Consider the following 25,235-nt stretch of genomic DNA (forward strand, 5'->3'; position numbering starts at 1 on the left):
ATGAAGGCTCTTCCAAGGGGACTGTCGGCCCCTAACATGCTACTTACTCTGTGCCAACTGAGCGCTCAGTGTCTGGTGTGTGTGTGTGTAAGAGTACTTCTAAACACGTGTTCCTTGATGGTTTCCACGGAGACATGTAGACCAAGGATGAGAAGCAGAGTGGTGTCATCACCGCCACGTGCCCCTTGAAGCCCTGTCTCCCTAAACTTTCCCGACCTCTCTGCTTCTAACAGCCGAGTGGCAGCCTCTCCATCCGAACAGATGACACGGGTGATGCTGTAATCACATTCTATCCTTTAAACACCTCTCTTTCCTTCCTGCTGGCTTGGCAGTTGTCCTGAGGTGGGTCAGCTACATGGCTTCAATGATTCCGGGGCAACTGCTTTTGGAGACGTCACTGGCTAGACCTCCCTGTATGAGATGGGAAAGTTGAACCTTCCAATTAAAAGATGCTTTTAGTGTGAAGTTCTGAGGCAGAAGGGTGAAAAAAGGAGCCACAGAGGAGACGAGGAATCAATAAACTTATTTTTTTATTATTATTGAAGTACAGTCAGTTACAATGTGTCAATTTCTGATGCACAGCACAATGTCCCAGTTAAGCAAATACACACATACATTCCAACAGTAACCTTATTACTGACCATCTCTGCCTTGGTCCAGACGGGCAGACCCCATTAATGATGAAGTGTGATCCATCTCTTCCCTGCATCAAGCAGCGGCCAGACCAAACACATGCAACCACACCGACGACATGCAGCAGATACTCCGGACGCTGCATGCCGACTGCCAGCATGTCTGTGTAAGAAAATCTTCCTCTCACATGTTTTATTTAAAGAACCATGTTTTGTTTAAGAACGAAAGTTCTGAGTTAGAAGGGACCACTTCAGAACGCATATAAAAATATTCACAGAGAGCAAATAACATCCTCCTAGACAGAGCATCTCGTTCCTTTTTTCTTTTTTTTTACACACTAAAAAACACTGCTCTCTACTGGATAAATGGCTCCCCCAGGGCACGCTTTCTTGATTAAGTGTGAAGGCAATTAGAATCGAGATTTTTGTGAAGCTGTAAAGGATCGAAACAAATTCATTTCAGATAGAAAGTAGAGACAAAGGAAGCGCAGGGACAAGAATGAATTCCGGGATAATGTCTGAGCCAGCAGGTGCGGCCGAGAGTCCGCTGCCCCGTCTGGGAGCTACCAGGCTGCCTGCAACGGGGTGGGGCATCATTTCCTTGACTTTTTGCTCTTCTCTCCTTTTCCTCCCCTGCAACTTCGTCCTCAACTTAATTACAATGACTGAGGCATATTCCGTACTGCAGAGAAACTGCAGCAAAAGCAAGGCAAAACTTTTTTTCTTTACAGAATGTTCATTGGGATCAGAACACTTGACATGAGATCCGCCCTCTCAACGGGTGTTAAGTGTACAGCACATCACTGTTGGGTGTAGGGGCCAGGCTGTACACAGATCTTGAGAGCTAGTTCATCTCGCTCATCTGAAACCTTCCGCCTGCTGGTTACTAACTCCCCATTTCTCCCTCCTTCCCGCCCCTGGTAACTCCCAACCTTGTCTCTGATTTTAAGAACCCAACTATTTCAGATCCTCATATGAGTGGAACCACGTGGTACGTGTCTTTCCACGTCCGGCTCATTTCACTTAAAATAACATCCTCAAAGTCCAGTGAAAGAATCCTACAGAGAGCTTTCTCTTTATGTAACACCTCATAGGACATTTAAACGCCCAGTGTGTTCTCTCTGTAGAGGAAGAATGCTGACTTCTCGGTCTCTAGGTGTTAGTACAGACCTCATAAATTTTTTAAAAAATTTAAGCCTCAAGCAGATGGTAAATCTGAAACTAATAAACGAAGGTAACTAGAGAGCTGAATTATTACTTTCATCAACATTAAAGGACTCACAGACATAGAAAACAAATTTATGGTTACCAGGGGACAAAGAGGGGGGGAAGGGATAAACTGGGACTTTGGGATTTGCAGATATACTATATATAAAATAGACTACTAATTATATACATAGTAACTACTATACATAAACTAGATAAACAACAAGGTCCTACTGTACAGCACAGGGAACTATATTCAATATCTTGTAATGGCCTGTAATGAAAAAGATTATGAAAAGGAATGTGTGTATATGTATGAATGAAACATTATGCTATACACCAGAAACTGATGCAACATTGTAAACTGACTATCCTTCAATAAAAAAAAAAAAGGGGGGGTGGTGGTGAAAGCTTTAGTTTAAAAAGATAATGACTGAGATCCCCTGCGTGGATGGGAGAGGGGAGATGGTGTTGGAACGCCTGGCACGTCCACTCAGGAGCGTCGTGTGTTGTGCAGAGAAACCACTTCCTCACTAGACTCTCTCTGACTCAGGCTACACAGTCCTTATGTTCTCCGACCCAGCCTTTAACTACATGAGACAGCAAGCTCAGTCGTTCTGATTCTCACCAGTGGATGCATTCAAGTCCATTCACACACATTTTAAGTATAATATTTAAATGTTCTGTTTTCTCAAGCAATCACATGAAAGATATGTTCAGGGACTCACAGTCAGACTTCTTTGAGTGGCATCTGATCTACTGAATACAATCCTCCTTAAGCTCATTGAACCTGCCTTTTAATAGACACCAAACTATGCAAAATGAATTCTTCTCTACCTTTAAGAGGAGTGAGAATCACAAATAAGGTACCTATGACTTCGAGAGCCCCACCTGAACACCTTCAGGTTGTTATTATTGGATTTGATCATCCATCCACCTACCGCGTGTGCCTAGTTTTCCTGACCTGATCACAGAAAAAAAGACTAGACAAAGAGACTAGTCGGGCTCTAAACCTGGTTCTGCCACTAGTGTGAGGGACCACAGGGTTTCTGTGTTCTCATCTGCAAAATCAAGGCACTCAGCTGCCTGAGTCTCCTTCACCCTAGCCCTCCTGCAGTCCACAGTGCCTCATCCTGAGTCCAGCCCTTCGCTGCTGAGCAACGGTGCAAGAACTCCCACGGGCCACACTTCCGTTTCCCAGGATACGTGCTTCTCATTTCTGAGAACCCAGCCTGTGACAGTCTCCTTCTCGTACTTGCCTGCTGACTCCGACTCCTCCTTAAAGGTCTAGCTCAAAGGCCAGGGTTTCTTAACCTTGAAACTGACCATTCTCTCCCATGAACATTCAAATCATGTGTTCACATTATTTCAAGACAGCTCTCTGTCGCCTCACTGCCTATGGACACATGTCATCTCTTCCACTGAACGGTGAACACCTCAAGGGAAGGAAAGCCTCACGTGTCTGACCACGCACAGCCAATCCCACTCTGCACACCCCGCCCCTATTCTACCCGTCTGCCTCGTCTAAGAAGGTGTCTGTACCCTCTTTCTCCTCTGTTCCTGAATGGTTTGACAGCCGCCTCCTGAGCTAGGTAGGTCCCAGGCTCAAACCTCCCCACTTCCAGGATCCAAGGAGGAACCACCAACGGGGGAAAAACCACCACCCGGGCAGCTTTGAAGACCTGCTGGTAATCACAAGCACCACCAGGACAATCCAGGGGCCATGGGCAGGGTGGCCATACAACTAATCACCTAAACAGGGACACACTGAAGCATTGGTCCCGCTGGGACAGCAGGTGTATCAGCAGGGTCTTTCCCAGGAAAACCGGGCTGGGTGGCCGCCCTGAGCAGGGCACTCTTTCCTGGTCTCTATACTGGCTTCCACGATGTCCATGTTCCCATGGCCAACCCCTCCCCTGCAGCCTCCTTTCCCACAAGGACACTGGCAAGTGTCTGATGCACTAGTTTAGTAATAAGAGTTCAGACACAGAAAAGCAATTCCAATCTCAGGAGCACAGATACACATCTGTACACTCTTAGGACTGCACAGTCCTGTCCTCACTGGAGAGCGAGCTTCAGCGATGTGAATGAGCAGTGACACTGGACTTCTGTGGTGGGGGCAGGATTTCTCAAACCACACTAACTTCTCATTTGGAGTCTTCAAACTATAAATGGGAAGTCAACAAGATGAAACAGGATCTTATTTCTAAGGTTCATTTTGGGTTAAGTGCAATGTAACAGTACAAAAATCAAGGCTACCCAAGACCTTAGTACATTTCCCATCAATACTTGGTCAATTCCATTAGCTAGCCTTAATAAGTTAATTGTCACAGGGTGAGAAACCATTAGGTCACTAAAAACATGGCCTGTAAAACATTACAAGAGTTATAATATCACCGTAGCAATATTATGATGTTTAAAATTCAAATTATAAAAATTTGAATTTAATTTTCAATATTTTATGGCTCGGTTTCTCAGGTGGAATTGACAACAGAACAAATCAATAAAGCCTGGGGTACCATGCAGCAGGCACCACTATTTCAATTAAACATTATGGAAGATTAATTCCACAATTTCAAAAATTTAAACTGGCAAATACGTTGTCTTACCATGTCTCCAGGAACACAATTATAAAGTTATATGCAAACAAGAGTTACGTAGTGAGTGCTATCATTCACTGGTCCGGGGAACAAGGAATGCCGAGCGCCTCCTGGGCCAAGTGATGCTGTGGGGGCTATTGGGGGGCAGTGTCGGTGTCGCCCCAGCCACGACCACACTCCTGCCCCAGACCAGCACTCAGCCCCCCACCAGGTATCACCTGCGGGGGGCACCACACCCCACCCTCAGGAGGCTCCTCTTAAAAAGGTCACCGTGAGGACACATCCCTGCGTGCGCAGTGACACACCTACGGGGGGGTCACCTTAGACACTGCTCACCCCACAGGTCAGCAAAGTGTCTGAGGATTTTATTTGTGGCTTACATTTCAAAAGCATTTACAACCATCAGCTACTTCTTTTGGCTTCTTCTCATAAAACATAGAGCGTTAGGAACTAAGTAGCCCGAATAACAGCATGGAAGAGCTTTTCAAACTTTTTCACTTTTTCCTCTTTTTCCCATCTTTCCTTTTCCCCCCGCAAAGGAATCTCAGCACACGCTGCTCAGGTCTGGTCCCCCAGCTGCCGTCCTAGCAGCCTGGCCGGCTCCCTGGACAGGACCCCTCATGCCCCTCTGTGCGGCCCCTCCAGCACCCAGCACGGCGCTCCCGCATGTTCACCGCACACATTCGCCCCCCCGCCTCCCTCCTTTCTGCAGGTCGACTGCCACCCCCGAGGTCCGCCTGCAGGGTCGGTCCGATGGTCCGTCCTTATTTCTTGGACATCACCGTGAACTCGAAGCCAGGACTAGCCGAGAGTGATAAACACCTGCTACAGCGTGTGCCTGCCGCATAGGAACCCAGGAGAAAGGACAAGCACCACTTTTTTAAAAGGGACGAACTGATGCACTGTTTTAAAAAGCCTGTATTATTCTAGGTGGGAAAGTAAATTGGCACAGCCACTATGGAAAACAGCGTGGAGGATCCTCAGAAAATTAAAAATAGAACTACCATATGATCCAGCAACTCTCCTTCTGGGAATATATCCAAAGGCAATGAAAACACTAACTCAAAAAGACACCTGCACCCCCGTGTTCACAGCAGCACTGTCTACAACAGCCAAGACATGGAAACAGCCTCAGTGTCTACTGATGGGCATCTATGCATAAATACATATAATGGAATATTACTCCATCACAAAGAACGAGGAGATCCTACCATTTGCGACAACATGGATGGACCTCGAAGATACTACGCTAAGTCAAGTAAGTCAGAGAAAGACAAATACTGTATGATCTCACTTACATATGGAAACTTAGAAACAAAAACATATCAAACTCTTAGAAAAGGAGATCAGACTTGTGGTTACCAGAAGTGGAGGGTGGAGAAAGGGAGACCTGAAGGAGGTGGTCAAAGGCAGACGTTTCCAGTTAGGATAAGGTAAATCAGAGACGAAATGTACAACGTGACGACTGATGGATCGGGGAGGCGTTAAGAGAGTACAGCCTAAGAGCTCTCATCCCAGGGAGACATTTTTTCCTTTTGTTTTTTTAAAACCTGTATCTGTATGAGAAGCCAGATGTTAGCTGGACCTACGGTGGTCAGCATTCCACAGTATACAGACATCAAACCCTCATGCTGCACACGCCTCAAACTTGTACACGTGCGGCAACTGTTTCTCAAATCTGGGGAAAAGAGAGACAGCAAAAATGATATTGCATTCTTCTGATTTGTGCTTCCAGATCTTCTGCACCCAGAGATTTCTTCACCCAAGAAGTGAAGAAGCTCAAGAACAAAAATCCTTCTGAACTCTGGTTTTTGGAAATTGTACCCCATGGCCAAGCCAATTTGTGATCTCCATCACCCTTCGGGAAATCACTGTGCCAGCCCGTAAAAGGCCCTGAGCAGTCCTGCAGTAAAGACAGCGGATTAATTGTGGTCAAACCAGTATTTCCGTAAATCATTCCAACATGGAACCCTTTCTCCCATGTGATACATATTAACATCCTAGGAAACCGAGGTTCCTCGGCACACACTGTGGGAAATGCTGACCTAAAGCATTTTTTTCTTTCCTTTAAGTGGTATAAATCCCTCTGAACTGCAGCTTTCAGATCAGTTTATAGAACAGTAAGAGATATTTCTGTTAAGGTTTACGACGCCTATCCTGATTTGTCTTAGACCATAGCGGGCTACATCAGAAGCAGCCCCATGTTTCTGCGGTCTTCGCTCGTGTCCTTGGTGTGTGTGTGTGTGTGTGTGTGGTGGGGAGGTGCTGGGTGGGGCCTCTTACTTCCGAGCACCAGGAATGGTAACAGCTGACTGCCTCGCCCATCTGGGAGGGGACTGGCTGTCCACCGCCACCCTTGGCCCTGACCTGCCGGAGAGGAGCTGCCAGTGCTCACCGTGGGTCCTGTACACTGTGAGCTGGAAACAAGTGCTGTCCACCCACTGACGCCTCCCTTAGGATTACGATAAATCAAAACGTGCAGCAAGAACAGGATGCAATTAAGAAAATGCAGGACATACCTTCAGTGCAAAATGTAGTACTCTAGGGTCCTGAGGCTACCTCATTAATGCCAAGCTGATTACAAATTACAGGCACTAGGGGAGGGTATAGCTCAGTGGTAGAGCGCGTGCTTAGCATGCACGAGGTCCTGGATTCAATCCCCAGTACCTTCATTAAAATAAATAAATAAACCTAATTACACACCCCCTCCCCACCCAAACCAAACCAATCACAGGCATCTCAGTGCAGCTGCTGTGAGGCAGGAAAGCATCACACAGCAGAGTCACGTGACAGGAGCACCTCCCCCACCCCCCGACGGTACTTAAAATACATTTTAGAAAAAAATTAACTTTCTCTCCTTTGCCGGTTTGAAAAATGAGACAAAATAAAAACGAGTGTATCAATGGCAGATTGTGGGGACAGAGTAAAAAAATTCTTTATCATCTACGTGTGGAAAATAGACTATGCTGGAGAAATCAGTTCAGATACGTCTGTGAAAAGCTAATGACTATTTGATCCAGCTCAGGCAAGGGTCTGAATCCTGCTTTCTAAGACAGCAACAATGAAACACTCAAGTCTTTCAAATACAGAGAACTTGGAGGAATCACTTTTACAACCCAGGAAAAATGAAGCGTGAAACAGGAAAGCACACCTTAGCAGGAGCCCCCAAGCACGTCCGGGTTCTTGTCCCAAGACCCCCTCTCCCCAGGCTCCAGAAAAGTGCAAAGAGGGACTCACTATGTCGTAAGTTGTCACGATCTTCTTCAGAACCTCAGGGACGATCCCCTGCAACTCCATCGTGGGATACTGCTCGCTGAGATTCAGGACCACCAGGGGCGTGTTATCGGGTCCCAGGAAGCGGGGAGACACGGCCAGCATGCACTGCATGAGGTTGGCCACAGACGAGAGGCCACACAGCTCCTTGAAGGACACCACCGCATTCTGCTCAGTGGGAAGAGACAAGGTGCGCTGTAATTCACCTGGGGTCTAACTTCTCATGGACATTATTACACTTGATATACACTGGGTTATACTTGGACTGCCTGGTACGACAGTATTAGCAGTGTTACAACAGACGTGGCTAAAAATTATCTTATCTGGGGGGGAAAACATGGCTATTTTCCAAAGCAAACATAGTTACGGACATTTGTCATGACAATTTATCAGAGGTACAGAAAATGCAAATAAGTTAAATTCTTCCCAAGGGCAAAGCCTCTTTTCAGATCAAAGTTCACAGTGGTGCTAAGGCTGATATGTAATTATGAGCAAACAACCAAAAAAAAAAAAAAATCTTCTGCATTCAAAAAGGTGACAATTAAGAAAAAAAAAATCAGGTTTAAAATAAATATCAAATATGCCAGCCATCCGAAAGGGAGGGGAGTATTTGGGAGGCAGAAACCTGAGTCTCTCTCACCTGTTTATGCCTGCTGGTTGCACAGCTAAGGGAACTCTGAGGTCTGCCCACGGGAGACCTTGGGTACCCACGGTCTTCCCTTCCCTGAGTCCCATCTCCAGGGACCTCACTGCTTCTCCTGCTCCCAATGCTCTTCTTTTTCTAATCACCAGAGGTGCGCCATTAAAATACCCATGAACGAAGGCCCTCCCACACTGTAAAATGCCAGGAGTCAGCATCCTCTGAGCGCTGACCAAGGGCCAGCTCCATCTGAGGCATATGTAATACACGTGACCACAGCTGACCCTCCCAACAAGCCAGGCTGTGCTTAAGGAAGCCGAACCCCAGCTGGGACTTCCCTCTGTGGCCTGTCTAAGGTCACACAGCTGGGCGGTAAGGGGGCCAAGATCCTACCTGAGGTCCACAGAGGCTGAGGCCTATACTCTTAATCACTGGGCTACAATAACAGGTAAATTCTAACTGAAATAGGAGTTCTTCGGGCACACCTGGCTCCTGATCTGGGCTAAGCGCGGCAGCCGGGGGGTGGGGGTATCTATGCCCCCCTCCAAGCCCTGTGCCCTCTGCTCTCAGATGCGCCAGTTCTTGGAGTTAGTACTGCTAACCAGTTTTAAATTTCACCATTTTCTTTTTATTAATATTGCTTTAAATAGGGGTGTCAAACATCAAAATGTGTATCATTTTGTTCCAAATCACTTGGATGTTGACTGCCTAGAACAATAAATTTTAATTGAGATCTAAGGGGGTCCCCAGCCCCTCCATCGCTCCTCCTTGTTATTTCTTCCCCATCTTCCCAACTTGTCCTGTTTGTTTATTCTCAGCTTGCTACCTGCTGCCCCTTCCCTTCCCGCTGCCCATCCCCGACCAGAGTCATCTGTCTGCTCCCGGCTGCATCCCGGCCCCTGTGCCTGTGCCCCGCAGGCACCCTCGACCACGCCGGGGTGGGGTGGGGGGTCAGTGCAGACACGCGGCCCCAGAGGGTGACGCTTGGCTTCATGTGCACAGTAGCAACTGCAAGGCGGGGCCCGCTCAGCGCTGAGGTCCACCAGCCACATCACCTTCAGAAATAGGGACAGCCTTCCACATTGCTGTGACGCAGTTACTCTGAGACAAACAGAAAATGCAATTTCTCTATTACGGGAAGGTCTTTTAATTTTACTTGCTGCTGGCATTCTGCTCATACTCGTTATAAAGATACATATATATATATACACAAAAAGATGTATCTACCTTTTTGGTTTTTTGTTCTCAAACTGGCCCAGAGTGCTCACACACTGGGACCAGCCAGGGCCAGCGTCTGTGGGAGGCAGGCCCTCCCTGCCTGGTTTTGCATTGCTCGCGGCCCCAGTGTCCTGTTAAGACACGTGGACGATCCTTAATGACATACATAATCCTCACTGGCCACCTTTAGCCACAATGTGGTTCAGAGGTAATTATCTTCACCATCTAATAAATACAGGCCTGACGTGTCTTTAACTTAAATGATTAGGTAACAGCTCTAAAGTCAAGACAGGCGCAAACACTCTGGCTGGTGTGAGGGATCGCCAGTCTCCCAGCATCGCAGCCCCACAAGACAGGACTGGAAAGTGTCCCTTCCATTCCGATGGGCTGTTAGTGCGTGTCCCAGCTGAGGAATATTCAGAAATATCAGACACTCCCATGCAGGCGTCTAGAGAAGACGGGGGGCTGCTGAGTGGCGGTTAACAGAGACCAGGACCCCTGTGAGACAACGCAACAAGGCTGGCTCCTTCCAACATGCTGTCAGCGTCTTCAATAGCAACTGTGGTTTCAGAAATTTAGACGTTAAAAAAAAAAAAACCAGTGGTAAACCTTCTAATAACTAAGTGGAGTTTACAAAGTATTTAGGATCAAATACACTTGTATTTTAAGAAATCCCCCAACCCACTCATAAACCACATGCACACACGCACAGAGGAACACAGCCGGGCACCTGAGCGTACCTGCATGTTCTCCCGCAGGTCCGTGGCATCCCGGATCGGGGGCTGGGCGTTCTTGAACACCTCATCCACGGTTTTAATCCACAGCGTTCTCAAGGATGCATAGTCCCTGGACTTCTTCCCTTTCCGCACAGAAAGGCCCCTTTTGTGAGGTTTCCCGCCTCCCCTTCGGTTAGTGATGGCCACGTGGACGAAGAGGGACGCGTGTGCTAGGACCTCCCCGGTCAGCGACTGCAGTGGGACGTGGCGGTAGCCAGTCTGCAAACACTCGAAGGGAATGGTGTACTGACCGATGAACTCGTCCCCGATGTAGTCATCATCCAGGACCACGAAGCGCACCATGGCCAGTTCCGGCAGGTTGATTTGAAACTCAAAGCTTTCGTCAAATATGGGGGCGTCTCCGTTCTGGTGCACGGTTTTTGTCCTTTGTTCTGCACAGTCAGCAGGGATCCCGTGAATCTCCACATAGACGTAAGGGTCCACCACGTCCCCTTTGGCGCCGGACCCCTTGGGCTTGGGGAAGTTCTGCCCGCTGATGATCTTGATGTGAAGGAGCTGCGGGGAGACTCCTGGGACAGAGTCTTTGGTATTGGCGCTGAAGAAGGAGACCTCCTCCCTCATGATGGCCGGACGGAGGACGTAGCCACAGTTCCCGTTCTGCCGGAACCAGCCGATGTTCAGGTCCATCATGAGTCCCGGGGTCTGAAAGTTCATGGCCACGATCTGACAGCCGCACTTCCAGAAATCCTGAGGGTTCATGTTGCTGGAGTCAATTCTCATGGGACTGGGGAAGACCCTGGCCAGAAAGCGCTTGTTGTAATTGACGAAGTCCCCGGGACTCTCGTTGGCGTATTTGCTGGCGAGCACCTCGTTGAAGGAGCAGACCTCCCAGTACTTCTGCACCTGGAACGACACCTGGAACTCTCTGAACTGCACTGACTTGCAGATGCTCACCAGCTCGGACAGCTCTTTGCAGAGCTGGAAGCGCTTCGCGGGCACGTGGTTGGCTTGCTCCACGTCCTCCTTGCCCGCCCTCTGCGACATCTCCGCCCCTTCGTCCTCATCGGTGACGTCTCCCTCCACGCCGGAGCAGCTCGAGGACAGCTTCTTGGCTTTAATCAGGATCTTCCCTTTCAGGACATCTGGGGATGGCAGGTACGACTCCTCGACGTTGGGTGACGTCGTGTAGAGCTTATCGCCTAAAATCTTCTTCATGTGTTGAACCATCACCTTCTGCTGTCTGATGGAACAGTGGTTTTCCAAGCACAAGATGAGAGGGTATTCTGAAGCGAAGAACGCGTACTTGTTAATGATGTCAATGACGCTGCGGAAGACGATCTGAGAGGTCATGGTGTGGCCTGTGTAGATGACAGGCTCATTATCTGGCCCGTCCCACACATCCAGCTCGACGCTCCGGCAGCCCATCTTAAGAGCGCGGATGTACCCTGTGATGTCAGAGGGACCTCGGAACTGGTCCTCTATCAAGTACGTGTTGTGAGATGAGTTTATAAAGTAATGAGACAAGGGCTGCTTCATATCCTGACAGACCTTCTTGTGCTCCGGGTCAAATATGTAACAGTCAGGTGACATAAGGTAATTAGTGAACCCGTCTATGGAAAGCCAGCCCTTTTCCTGACCCTCTCTGGATGGCTCATACTTGTGAATAATTTCAAGGCTTATTTCCTCGTTGATATGGGCCACACCCTGCTCTGCCTCAAGAAACATCATAAGGTCCTTGGTGTCAAGGAATTCTTTATTGCTTGAAAACTGGACTAAGAGGAAATAAATTTCAGGTCGGGTACAAAGCTCATGGAAAACCTCAACAAATTCTTCCTGGGTGACTTCAGTACCAGCTTTGTCCTTGGATTTGTGCAATTCTTTGAACTTGAGCTCAATTTTGCTCGTTTTTAAGCCAGGATTGAGGTTTCTGATACACTGCACAGCACTGCACAGGCTTACATGTCCAAGGTTATCTACATCAATCTCACTAAACTTCTGCGAAACCCAAGAAGTCCTCATGTTGTCCTGACTACTTTCTAACATATCGAGTGTGTGTTTCCCGTAAGAGATGAGGTACCGCAGGCCCGTGACCCAGATGTTCGCAACATCTGCAGAGTTGGCCACCAAATCGAGCGACTCGTAATTCTCCCCGTAGATGACCGAAAACGCGCAGTCTTCAGATATCTGGTCGGAAATGCCGTTGCTGCGGAATATGTCCGTGTTTTTCCCCGTTCTCACTTCCTTGATGGACTTAATGTCAATCTTGGCTTTCTCAGAGTCCTTCTTAGATGGTTCCCACCTCAGGCTCTGCATGTCAGCGTCCAGCAGAAAATACCGGTGGTAAATTCTGGAGTTGGAGCGAAGCTTTTTGAGCTCTGAGCCCTCCACCATGGAGTTGATGCAGTCACTCGCACTGCTGATCTTCTTCTCCGTGGGCATGCTGCTGAACGAGACGGTCTTTTTCCGCTCTCTCTTTTGTTTTGTACCATCCTAGGAGGAAAAATAATAGTGCATCAGGATAACACAGATGTAGGTTTCTATGCTCAGGACTAGGAAGAAAAATTTAACTTCCCTGGGGAAATAAATCATACTCTTAGAATTTCCTGTTGTGTGTCCTGCAATGAATGATACTCACTTCCAAAGCTTAGAGGTGGCCCTGGCGTTTACAGCCTAATACAAACAGGTAAAGAATTGCTATGGAATAATTGCAATCCATGAACGTCCAGAAACACATTTCCAGTAATACACAATAAAAGCTAGCAGAGAGAACTGGCCGCACCATTTGCAGGGCTCGGGGGAAAGTAAAACGCAGACTCCTCGTTCAAAAATTATTATGAATTTCAAGAAGTTCACGGAAGAGCAGTGAGCCAAGCACAGGGTCGCTCTGCGTGTCGAGACTGTGCAGGTGCACAGGTCACACACCCGCTAAGCAGGTCCTGCTGTGTGTGCATCTCCTGTACCAGTGCTTCTCAAAGGGTTGTCACTAGGCCACTTTCCTCAGAATCACCTGGATTACCTGGTTAAAATGCAGATCCCCAGCCTCATGGTCTCAGCTCTCTAGGGGGTGGTGGCCGGGAATTTATAGCTTAGGGAACACTCCAGGGATGGGAATGTCCAATCAAGTTGAAAGCCACTTCCTAACCAACTGGACTCATGAAGATGTCTGGGCTATTTCTGGAAACCAAGTGTGAACCGTTACATTGTGTGTCAAATGAGTAGATGTTGGAATTCCAGCAAAAGTCCCCGGCTCTTTGGAATCTCAGATTAGATTCGTCATGGTCCTGAATACTTCAGATTTTTACTTGGATTAAGTCTGGGTGGGAGGCCCAGATTTCAGCTGGAGGAGCTGCTAAAGTGCTGGAGGTGGGTTTATGGAAGCCTGCTACCATGCACCAGGCTGCCATCTAGACAATGGCACCTAAGTTCTTCCAATGTTCACAGGCTATTAACACCAACAAGTGAGAAAGTCATGCAGCATCTATTTGTAAAGCAGTCTGCATCACCAATCCGGACGCCTCAGGATTGGTGAGGGTGCACGATGTCACGGGTGCTGACTCCACGTCTACGTATGTATTTAAGTTCTTTCCCTGGACAGACACTTTTATTATTTTTTTTTTTAAAGAATTGGTCAAATGGTCTTACAACATCTTTCACAATTTCAACCTAAAACGTGATTGCCTTTCAGGAGGTACATGAAGTGTGTGATAATTTTTCAGTAAGTCATTATATTCATAAATAAGAAACAGAGATGGAGGCTGGGGTTCTATACCTTTCATGGCCATAAAGAAAGCAGTGTGCAAAATATTATTATACAAAGGCATTCATTCTACCTTTCCTGTGCTGGAGAGAAATCTGTTTTGAATAAAACCTCCACATTTTAAAAAGTGCTTATGCCATTCTCTAAGTCTGAAATTTAAAGCCACTTTTACTTTTTGACTACCCATACTTCCAGAAGCAATCTGCAGAAGGTAATTAGACCTAAAACGTTAAATCATATGGGGATCATTTCCCTCAAAGTTTCAAAATGAACCATAGAGGCTTCTGTGATCCAATTGCCAAGATAAAACACTGGATCCTCAGAACAATAAACTGCAAGAGCCATGAAAGCTGCGATAACTGTGTCCTTAAGATACACCGTGATATAGCTGTTCCCGTCCCGAAAGCTGAGACTGTGTTCTCTCTATTCAAGCAAGTCGGCATGAAATTAAATTTGTAATCAGCCACTCAGAAGGGCGTGAAACAAATGTATGAATTCCCTGTATTTCAGAATGAGGGCTGTCTTTACCTTTAAAAACAGACATTTACCTTTAGCAGACAAAATACTAATTAAGTCCGGGAATTTTGCAGTTGTTATAAATTACATCTCAAAGCTGCCACTAGTAAAAAGCAATCACAAAGATAAATGTTGGCGCCTACCCATTTATTCGTTAAAATAGAACGTACAGCACTTTCTCAACACTGTAATCTTTTATTCTGTCATTTTCAACATATTGGTTAATATTTAACTACCACTTTCTAATTTATTGCAAGTGATACATTTTTAATTCTTAGGTCTCCTTTTTTTTCCCTAAAGCCCAGTATTTTGTCCTTTTGGGGGGAGGCTAATTAGGTTTATTTATTTACTTCATTATTATTATTATTATTTTAATGGAGGTTCTGGGGATTGAACCCAGGACCTCGTGCATGCTAAGCACACACTCTACCACTGAGCTATACCCTCCCTACTATGTCTCCTTTTTATTAAGAGGAAAAAGCCAAACTGCACAGCAGGTGAGTAACATGCACATGTGCTCATACACCCACGTCTGTGGGACAAGCAGCAATGTCAACAGCATATCTGTGCCTTGCTTTTCACAAGCCAGGCCAGGCTTTGCTCGGTGACTTCAGATCACTGACTCCGACACATGAAGGAGATGATGGTCACCCAAGCCCAGGCTGATGTACTGACAGTGGGGACTCCCCTGACCAGAGATGGCCTCTCCTCCCTCCCCCTCAATCTGCTCTCGCCTGGAACTGCCCCATCCTCTCCCCGGCTTAGAGACCAACAGGACGACAGACCTGAGCTTGCGCTCATCACTGGATGGACCAGGATCACCGGCTGGAAGCCACGGGTGGGTGTGAAGGTGGACTGTTCCCCCAGAGCCCAGAGGACAGGGCGAGGAGGACAGAGCGCTGTGTGGGAGGGAGGAGAACTGAGCTTCATCAGCGGGAGATCCTGGCCCCCAACCGGCCCGCCTTGACCCCAGAATCGTCACCCCACACCTACGTATCTGCACCCGCCTTCACTTTCCAGCCTGGCAGCGAAGGAACGGGGCATGAGCCAAACACCGAGCTCGCTCAGCAGCAGCAGGGCTGGGACCTGCTTTCTTTTCTTTTTTTAAGGTTTATTTTATTTTCAATGACGGTGCTGGGGATTGACTCCAAGACCTCGCGCATGTTAGGTATGCACTCTACCACTGAGCTCTACCCTCACCCCCTATTTGCTATGTTCCTCTTAGTGTGAGTTTGTTTAAATGTAAAATTAAAAAGTGATTGAACCGTATGTGCCACACATACAGGTTTTTAACTAAAGGAGAATTAAATGCATGTAACTTACAGGTGCTCATCACCTGAAACCTGGGGGGAAAAACACACGTTTCTGATGAGATGGAGATGCCTCCGAATACTTTTTTAAAAAAGTATAGATGACGTTTCAGAACTGGGTCTTAATATTTTAAGTACCCGTTGCCCAAAGCTTGTGAGTGGACAAAACTACACGTCAACTCCGACCCGGGGGGCGTTTCTGCTGCTTGATCAGCACTTGCTAACACACCCCGAGAGAAGGGACACAAAGCTGACGCCCAGCCTGGAAGAAGTCCAGCCTCCAGAAGAACACACCTCCCTGTCAACCCTGGGATTCTGAAATCTACATAAGGAATCATGAAGCTTTGAACTGAAGAGAAGCCTAAAGATTTGTTTACACATGTAAATGACACTCGTTTACAGAACAACACGCTCGTACCAAGGATGATTTTATGGAAAAGATGAACTAGGAGGAGGCTACCCAAGCTTTTCTGCACCACAGCAAACTCAGGGAGAATCAGAACGTTTATAGGATGTACATGTAACATTAAAAAACGGAAACAGCCACGTGGAGCCCAATGGAAAAACCTGCCTATTTGTAATAAGACTGCCTACTTTATTTAACAGCAGTCTGTCCCTGCCTTTTGGCCTCTAAAATTCCCATCTGGGCTATTTCAGAGGTGGCAGTTTCATAAATGGGTGTAGGCAATTTCAGAAATTCTCATCCTGAAATGAGGTGACAAACAGGTGGGCTTCACTTCTTTGCTGGTCACAAAGAAGTACTTGGCTCTGATCCAACTGCTTTAGTGCCTCCTGGAGCAGGAGAACCCACCCGCGGAGTCCGAGTCTCGTCTCATGTCCTGTTGGGAGAGAATCGTCTCCCCAGTCCTACGGCATTCCTCTTGTATTTCTTTCTTTCTTTTTTTTAATTAAAAAAATGTTATTTTGGGCAGGGGGAGGTAATTAGGTTTGTTCACGTATGTTTAGAGGGAGTACCGGGGATCGAATCCAGGACCTCGTGCATGCTAAGCCTCTGCTCTGCCACTCGAGCTGTGTCCTCCCCCTCTTCTGTCTTTTTTTAATTTGAAGTATAGTCCATTTACAATGTTGTGTTAGTCTCTGGTGTACAGCATAGTGATTCAGTTATACATGTATATATATATATATATATATATATATATATATATATTATATTCTTTTTCATTATAGGTTATTTCAAGGTATTGAATATAGTTCCCTGTGCTGTACAGTAGGACCTCTTGTTCATCTATTTTATATATAGTAGTTTGTATCTGCTAATCCCAAACTCCCAATTTATCCCTCCACTTCCCCTCCCCCCCAGTAACCGTAAGTTTGTTTTCTATGTCTGAGTCTGTTTCTGTTTTGTAAATAAGTTCGTTTGTATAATTTTTTTAGATTCCACATATAAGTGATGTCATGTGATATTTGTCTTTCTCTGTCTGACTTAACTTCACTTAGTACGATCATCTCCGGTCCACCCATATTACAGTAAATGGCATTATTTTGTTCTTTTTTAATGACCTCTTGTATTTCTAAACTGATTTGTTTCCATTTTCTGTTTGCCTCTTTCTCAAGAAACACCACGAGAAAATGATGAATCAATATCTAGCTTCACACCCCGGCACAGACGGTGCCCGAGTCTCACCATGATGCTATATGCGGGTGGGGACAAAACAGGACCAGGACGCAGCGCGAGGACAAAGCAGCCATTTATCCTTCTGGTTCATTTTGAGTCAAGGTATTGAATCTGATTTATAAGTAACATTAAAGAAGAATTGGAGACTTTTATGTTTATTGAAGGGAGTCTAGGATTAAAGAGAGTTTAGAAACGCTGGGTTAGAGAAAATTCTGTCCTTAACAAAGCAAAGCAAAACCCCCAGAAACAACTCGAGGCCCATCACACAAGCACAGCAAGGCCTGACCTTTCTCTGGCTCAGTAATAACAGCTCTGAATGGAGGGGAGAGGTCGGGCCGGCACATCAGGGTTCCCTCGCAAGGTTTTTCATACATCTTTAAAACTTTGATGTGCTCTCCAAGATGAGCAAAAAGGAAAGAAAGAAAAGGATCTGTAGCAAAAACTCTGAAGGTCATTTTATAAGATCAGATGCACTGAAACAGGATAAAATAACATGAAGAAAAGCTAGGTGTGGTTAAATGCTGAAGCTGCCAGGTCCCGTGGAAGGGCCCTTCCCTGAGGGAACAGAAAGCTGTTTGGCCCCAGGACCGTCTCCTCCCTCGTCTGCTGATGGGCTGGGAACCTCTGGGTGATCCGAAAGTCCTGAATGCGGGCGAGTTCAGCTCCGATGACAGCCGGGAATGCAGAAAGCCAAGAGAGAACGTCACTCTCACTGAGCCAGGAAAAGCCGGACTGTCAATAACATCACGACCTGTCTTGTATCCATCAGAGAACTGCAGTTACCGGGGAATGGAAGCCCCTCCGGGGAGAGACAGGACCCAGGCTGTGCTTCCCCATCTTGCAGAGCACGGGAGGGAGAGGCCATCATGGAGGCACATAAAGGCAATTGGTTAAGATTTTAAGGGAATCCTGAAGGCCCAGTGTGGAGTCACTGGGAGCCCAGACGCGGGCAGACTTTGTGCTCACAGGTGAGCCCTCATGGGTGCTCCTGGGAAGGACAGGGGCAGAGCAGGAGAGAGCCCCTCTGCAGGGGACCAGGGCACAGGTATGCAGCAGGCGATGGGGACAGCAAAGAACTCTGCCTCCTTCCCCATCTGTCCTCTTTCAGGAAGCAAAAGCCTTAGCCCCTGGGGGAATGGCGGCCAGCCCCTCTTCTCCCTGGGCCACTGGGGGAGGGAGCAAGCAAAATCGACCTACTTCTGCAGCCAAAGATCTACTGCCAGAGGGGTTAGAAGAACCCTGGACTCAGCAGAACTCTGTGGCCACCAAGAGAGGAGCAGAAAACTGTCTCCTGTCCAGACTCACCACAGATACAGGCAGAGCCGGCTGCCTGGGGAGCAGGGCAGGAACACCCAGAAGGTCTCACGTGCACAGGGCTGCCTAAGAGTGAGCCTAGACCAGGAGGATGAAGAGACCCCCAACTCCACCAGAAGCCGGGCACCACGTGGCAAGTGTACCACAGGGGAGGGGCAGGAGCGTGGAAAGAGACCCCTTTCCAACGCAGGCATCTGCAGATGAAAGCTGGGGTAGAGCAGGAACCATGAGTAAACCCTCTAGGACCCTAGTTCCCATATCAACACAAGGTTATGGTGGCCCCTGGGGAGAGGGATTTGCAGCCAGTGGTACACTGAAGGTCACAACAGCAGCTCGGAATAAACCCAGACCAACTGTAGACAGTAGCCACTCAACTTCCCCAGCACTGATGACCTGGGAGAATAAGACCCACGCTCATTTCTGAGCATAAATGTTATTGACTTCAGTCTTTATTAATGTCTAGCATTCAATGAAAATTACAGCACACACACACAGAACATAGGAAAAAAAAAAAACCACTGTCAAGAGATAAACCAATCAACAGAGACAGACTCAGAGGTAACCAAGATGTTGGTACTATCAGACAGGGTCTTTAAAACAACTATTATTTTTTAAATTTATTTTTTTATTGAAGTATAGTCAGTTTATAATGTGTGAGTTTCTGGTGTACAGCATAGCAATTCAGTTATACATGTATATATAGTCCTTTTCATATTCTTTTCCATTATAGACTATTACAAGGTATTGAATATAATTTCCTGTGCCATATAAATTTGTTCTATTTTCTATATAGATATCCCAAACTCCCAATTTACCCCTAAACCCCTTTTTCCCCCTCTCGAACCACAAGTTTGTTTTCTATGACAAAAAACCTACTATTAATATACAAAAGAATCTGGGGACAGGGGCAGAGGGGAGGAGCAGACAATATTCATGATCAAATGGGCTATTTCAGCAGAAGGATGGAAATTATTTAAAAAACAGTCCAATGGAAATGCTATTTAAAAACCCCAAATATCAGAGGTGATGAATTCCTTTGATAGGCTTATAAGCAGACTGAGCACAGCCAAGGAAGGAATCTGTGAACTCGAAGAGATGTCAACAGAAATTATCCAAGCTAGGACACAAAAAGGTTAAAAACGTGAAAATGCAAAACAGTGCATCCAGAGCTGCTGTGAACATATGTGAACACTGAGTCCCACTAGGAAAAGAGAGAGAGAGAGAATTTGGCAGAAGAAATATTTAAAGAAATAATGTCCTAGAATTTTATTTTCCAAAATTGGATCCAAGAAACTCAAGCACGATCACACACACACACACACACACACACACACACACTCCTACACTTACATTATTATAGTCAAACTGCTGGAAAATAAATACAAAGAACAAAGCTTAAGGTAGTCAAGAGTGAAAAAGTGAGATATAGAGGTTAAGAAAGATAGTTCAGATGGATTACAGGTGATCCATTTGCATCCAACCACAGGCTGTCTACTTGACTCAAAACTGGCAAAGGTACTACATTTAAGGAATACTTTAATGGGAAAAGCTATTCTCTTGTAAAGGACGCTAGTCCCCAGATTTCCCTCTGCTCTCAGAGACAAATGTCTCCCTAACATAGAAGTAGATCTTTGACGGGTCCAGGTGAGTTTCAGAGGCTCCGTAAGACTGTGATTGGATTCTGAAAGTAATCTGCAAACCTCTCTCTCTTCTTCGAAGAAGTTAAGAATTGTGGCTTTAACATAAACTTTAGAAGGCAAAGAAAAAGATGATCATTTCCTAAGAAAGAATGCCAGTCTTGAGTGTTACAGGCAGAGGAGAAATGTTTCACAGGGTTGCAAAGGGAATTTTAAGGCTTTCCAAAAGAGAAATGACAAACTGAGAGACAGGAAAGGGGAAAAAAACACATAATATATGGATACAAGTAAAGGAATTTTATAATGAAAACAGCCAAATCAATCAATCACAGAAAGAGCTCTTATTAGAGCTATGAAATGGTTTTTATTCCAAAGTAGAACAAAATAATCCAATAGCTTATAGACTTTCTAGTTTTGGAACCACCTATGGAGATGCAATGGGCCCCAAGAAGTCAAAGAGCATTGTATGTTCTCTATTGTCTCAGTTTTCCCACCTGTAAAATAGACATTTACAGAAATACCTTCAGCCCCCACCATATTTATAGTAAGTACCTGCTTCATAGGGTTGTTGTAAGGATAGGCTGAGTTCATATTTGGTAAGGGCTTTGAATGCTGCCTGAAGGTTTGTACACCCAACATTAGACCCTATTCAATAAATACGTTTCAGGCTGAAACTACTTCTTCATGAAAGAAAAAAAAATCACTATCATATATGTGTAGCTTCAATATTCTCATCATTTAGGATTTGATAAAAGTTAGCCCCACCCCAGAAGAAACAGAATGAACATCACTCTCCCTGGGTCTTATTTACCCAAGGCCACTACTTAATGCTACCATGGAACTTTTGCTCATGACCAAATGGAGCTTATGCCCAAGACACCTTGGGAAACTATCAAAGAGAGACAGATGCCCTCTCAGCATAAAGCTTTAGAAGGCTGCACCCCCATATCTATGAAGGACAAGGAAGTCAATCATTTCCTAGTCATTTGTTAATTTTAAATCCCATCAATATAGTGAAAATTAGAATTTAACTCATGTGTAAGTATTCACATATTTTTAAAAATCTGAAGCAATGAACCCCATTTTATAGTTCTGTCTAAAAAATAATCAAACGACTTTGCTCTAAGCGCTCTGGTCAGAATTATTCAGACGATTCCTTTGACGTCTTACTCCCATGTTCAAAACAACTACATGCAAAGAAAACAAATTTCCAATTCCTGTAAGATGAAGTTTTCAAGGTCAGGTTAAAGCTTCCAGATCAGTCTATGTCATGTGTTGCAGTTGCCTTTAAGACACTGGGGTCTTTAATTATAAAATCAGAGGACCGTAACGGAATACAATATTTCCAGGACAACACCCTTTCAGTGAAACACTTTCACTACTGCTGAAATATTTATTCCAAGTAAATTTACAAAGCCATCATCTCCATCTGTGTCCAATGTAAACTGCAACAGAATTCATTGGTTTTCTCCAGTAATGAAAAACTTGATGGTGGCACTGAGCTCCTCTAAACTACACTAGCACCACTTAACATTCCAGTGAAAATACTGATGCTCATGAATTGTAATTTATGATCTACAATAATGGTACTCGAGTGGCCCACTTTGGGGTGAAAGCTGTCCGTGTTTCTCAACTGTGTATATGGTAACTCCTTATTCAGCACAGTGTAAAGCCAGCTGACTTCCTATAGCACAGAGCTGTTCTGAGATGTGGTTACAGAATTTTAATTGTCAATAACTGCCCGGTAAATCATACTGAATTTGAAAAAGGCGTGCAAGTCGAATCACATAATGTGAATTCTTAGCTATAAACATGATTAATTCTAGGAGTACCTTCCCAATCACAATTTTCTCCCTAAATCGGGCTGGTTCTTCACTACTTCCAGACAGGTTAGGAGGAAGAACTTATTTTCCTGGTTTTTTAAACCTTAAATCTGTCACTGCATTGAGGGGACAATGATGACGGTCCAAAGCTAGAAAGAAAGTGTCCAAGAGCCCCTGCCTTGGGCCGTGTCTACCGCAAAAACAAGAACAGCTGCTTTTTCAGTCAGAAAATTTAACATTTCCACAATTATTTTAAAATTAAAATTTTAAAGAAAACTTGCTTTACCCACAGCTTATTATGCCATCATTTCGTTTTTTCTTTTCTTTCTATCTTGTAAGGAAAAAAAATTCCTTTCAAGGGCTTTTTTTTTTTTTAACCCAATGATTTAGTTGCATATGAAATTTGTGTGTTTGTGACAATTACCAGAAAAAATAAACAAAATAACAATTCATCTGAAAGGGAAACTCAGCTTTCTACAAAATATTCTTTTAAGCCCCAAGCCATTCATGTGCCTGCACTAATCCAGCCCTTAATGCTGTCTCTTCTCTAAACTCGTATGGCATTTACAGACTCTACCCTAACCTTTAACACTTAATTATAATCTTGTTCAGTTCCCTAATTGTTTTATGTGGGTTAGCCTTATCTCCTCAGGTAGAATTTTTGAAGGAATGGGCCATGTCTTATATTCTATAACCCCTGGCTAGACCAATTCAGGCAGTCATAACAGTAACTTCTTTTGAAGAATCTTCATCTCAATCCAACAAGAGGATATAACACTTGTAAATATATATGTACCCAACCTGGGAGCACCTAAATATATAAAGCAAATATTAACAGACCCAAAGAGAGAAATGTACAGCAATACAGTAATAGTAGGAGACTTTAATATCCCACTTTTGTTGATGGTTAGATTATCCACCCAGAAAATCAATAAGGAAACATTGGCTTTAAAGAACACGTTAGACCAGGTGGACTTAAGATACATACAGAACATTTCACCCAAAAGCAACAGAACATACATTCTTCTCAAGTGCACATGGACATTCTCCAGGATACATCACATGCTAGGCCACAAAGTAAGTCTTAATAAATTTAAGAGTGAAATCATATCAGGTATCTTTTCCAACCACAGTAATATGAAACTAAAAATTAATAACAAGAAGAAAACTGGAAATTTACAAATATGTCAAGATTAAACAGCATGCCACTGAACAACCAATAAGTCAAAAACAAAATAAAAAATGCCTGGGACAAATGAAAATGGAAATGCAACCTGCCAAAATTTATGGGATGCAGCAAAAGCAGTTTTAAGAGGGAAGTTCATACTGATACATGTACATTAAGAAACAAGAAAGGTCCCAAATAAACAACACAATTTCACACCTCAAGGAACAGGAAAAAAAACAAACTAAGCCCAAAGTTGGCAGAAGGAAGGAAATAAAGACCACAGTGGAAATAAATGAAATGCAGACTTAAAAGACAACAGAAAAGATCAACAAATCTAAGAGCTATTTTTTTGGCCTGCGGGCAACCCTGCAGAGGGAGGCCATGGCCTCTGAGGGAGAGGACTCGGCGTCTCCTCTGGGAAGACTGCTGCAGCCTCGGGGGCATGCTCCTGGGTGACAGACAGAAAAATACTAATGTGTGCAAAGCTCATAACCACATGCATTTTTCTTGTGTATGCAAATGCAAGTCACCACCTGTTCTAAAGGGTCAACAAATAAAAAAGACCTTGTATGTTTTAGGACTTTGAGAATCAACAGCCATTCATGGAGGTATTCTGCCTTAACAATCTGAAAAAAAAAAAAAAAAAAAAAAAAAAAAAAAAGCAGAGCTAAAGGATATATAATAATGCTTAAATGCTTATCAATGCCCCTGAATGAATGAATGAACTCAAAGGTTACCACTTACAGGATCACCATTTCAAACACCAGACAGAAACCTATCTACTTTTAAAATAACTTTTTTAGACAGTTACAATTATCTCAAAATGTGATAGTATACAGAGTTTACATCCAAGTGTTTTCCTTCCAGTTTTGTTGAGATATGACTGACATCCGGCACTGGGTAAGTGTACGGTGTATGGCATACTGACCAGCCTTACGTACATCATGGAATGATCACCACAATAAGTTAAAAAATTGTTTTATTACTGAAATTTTTTTAAATATCAAAAAATAAAATTACAATTTCGAACCATTCCTTTTCTACATAGGGCTGTTATATGCAAATAAAAGATTTTCTAACACAAACCTCTGCTGAAGTGTCACAACTATGCCTTTCCAGTCTTTGTATCTACTTGACTTACAGCTACAACACACACATGCACTAGGTCATGCCCAGAGTAAACCCTGTTTTTGTTTTTTTTTTTATTAAAAGCCACAATTGGGTTAAGAAATCAATAAAAATGCCAATGCCTACATGGCAGGAATCCATAAGACTCGCACGATCAATGTAGAGCATTTGGAAAACAGAGCAATGCCAACTTGGACTGCAGCAGGTCCGGTCTGCCACTTCCCTGACTCAGCGTACACCCTTTTAAAACCACAAGTCCCTTCCAAATTAATTAGCTCATCAAAGCGAAATGAAAAGCAGTTTTAAAACCCAGCAAAAGCTCATCATTAATGCATTTCAAATGGCCTCTGCTGCCAGTGACTGAAGCAACTGAACTCCTTCAATGAAATCTTGCGTCACCACTTCCAGCCCTCCTGGCGGTCAGCCCCGACCACGGAGAGAAGCGACAAGACACGAAACACACGATTAATTCATGCAGCAGGTCCAAATCTCATCGTAAATACAGCTTCCTGAACCCGGCTCGTGGTTTAAATGATACAACGCAGACACACTATTAACAGGGGTCTCTGCACCGTACTGGACAGGACACAAAACCAAGAGGGTCAGGCGCCCCTGCAGAGCGTGTACTGAAGACTTCAGT

At 44.9% G+C, this 25,235-nt stretch overlaps 1 protein-coding gene across 4 annotated transcripts in view; it reads right to left on the bottom strand.

Annotated features, from left to right (window-relative positions):
* PLCL2 (phospholipase C like 2) overlaps nt 1-25,235 on the bottom strand; it is a 256,524-nt gene that overhangs the window by 54,863 nt on the left and 176,426 nt on the right. For all 4 annotated transcript variants that reach the window (XM_074371915.1, XM_074371904.1, XM_074371911.1 and 1 more), the window contains 2 exons: nt 10,310-12,796; nt 7,676-7,879 (listed from right to left, as the gene is read on the bottom strand). In XM_074371915.1, the coding sequence (XP_074228016.1) occupies nt 7,676-7,879; nt 10,310-12,796 (2,691 nt within the window). The remainder of the gene's footprint in view (nt 1-7,675; nt 7,880-10,309; nt 12,797-25,235) is intronic.

The sequence above is a fragment of the Camelus bactrianus genome, chromosome 1 (genome assembly GCF_048773025.1).
Source record: "Camelus bactrianus isolate YW-2024 breed Bactrian camel chromosome 1, ASM4877302v1, whole genome shotgun sequence".
In the NCBI taxonomy this organism is placed as follows: domain Eukaryota; kingdom Metazoa; phylum Chordata; class Mammalia; order Artiodactyla; family Camelidae; genus Camelus; species Camelus bactrianus.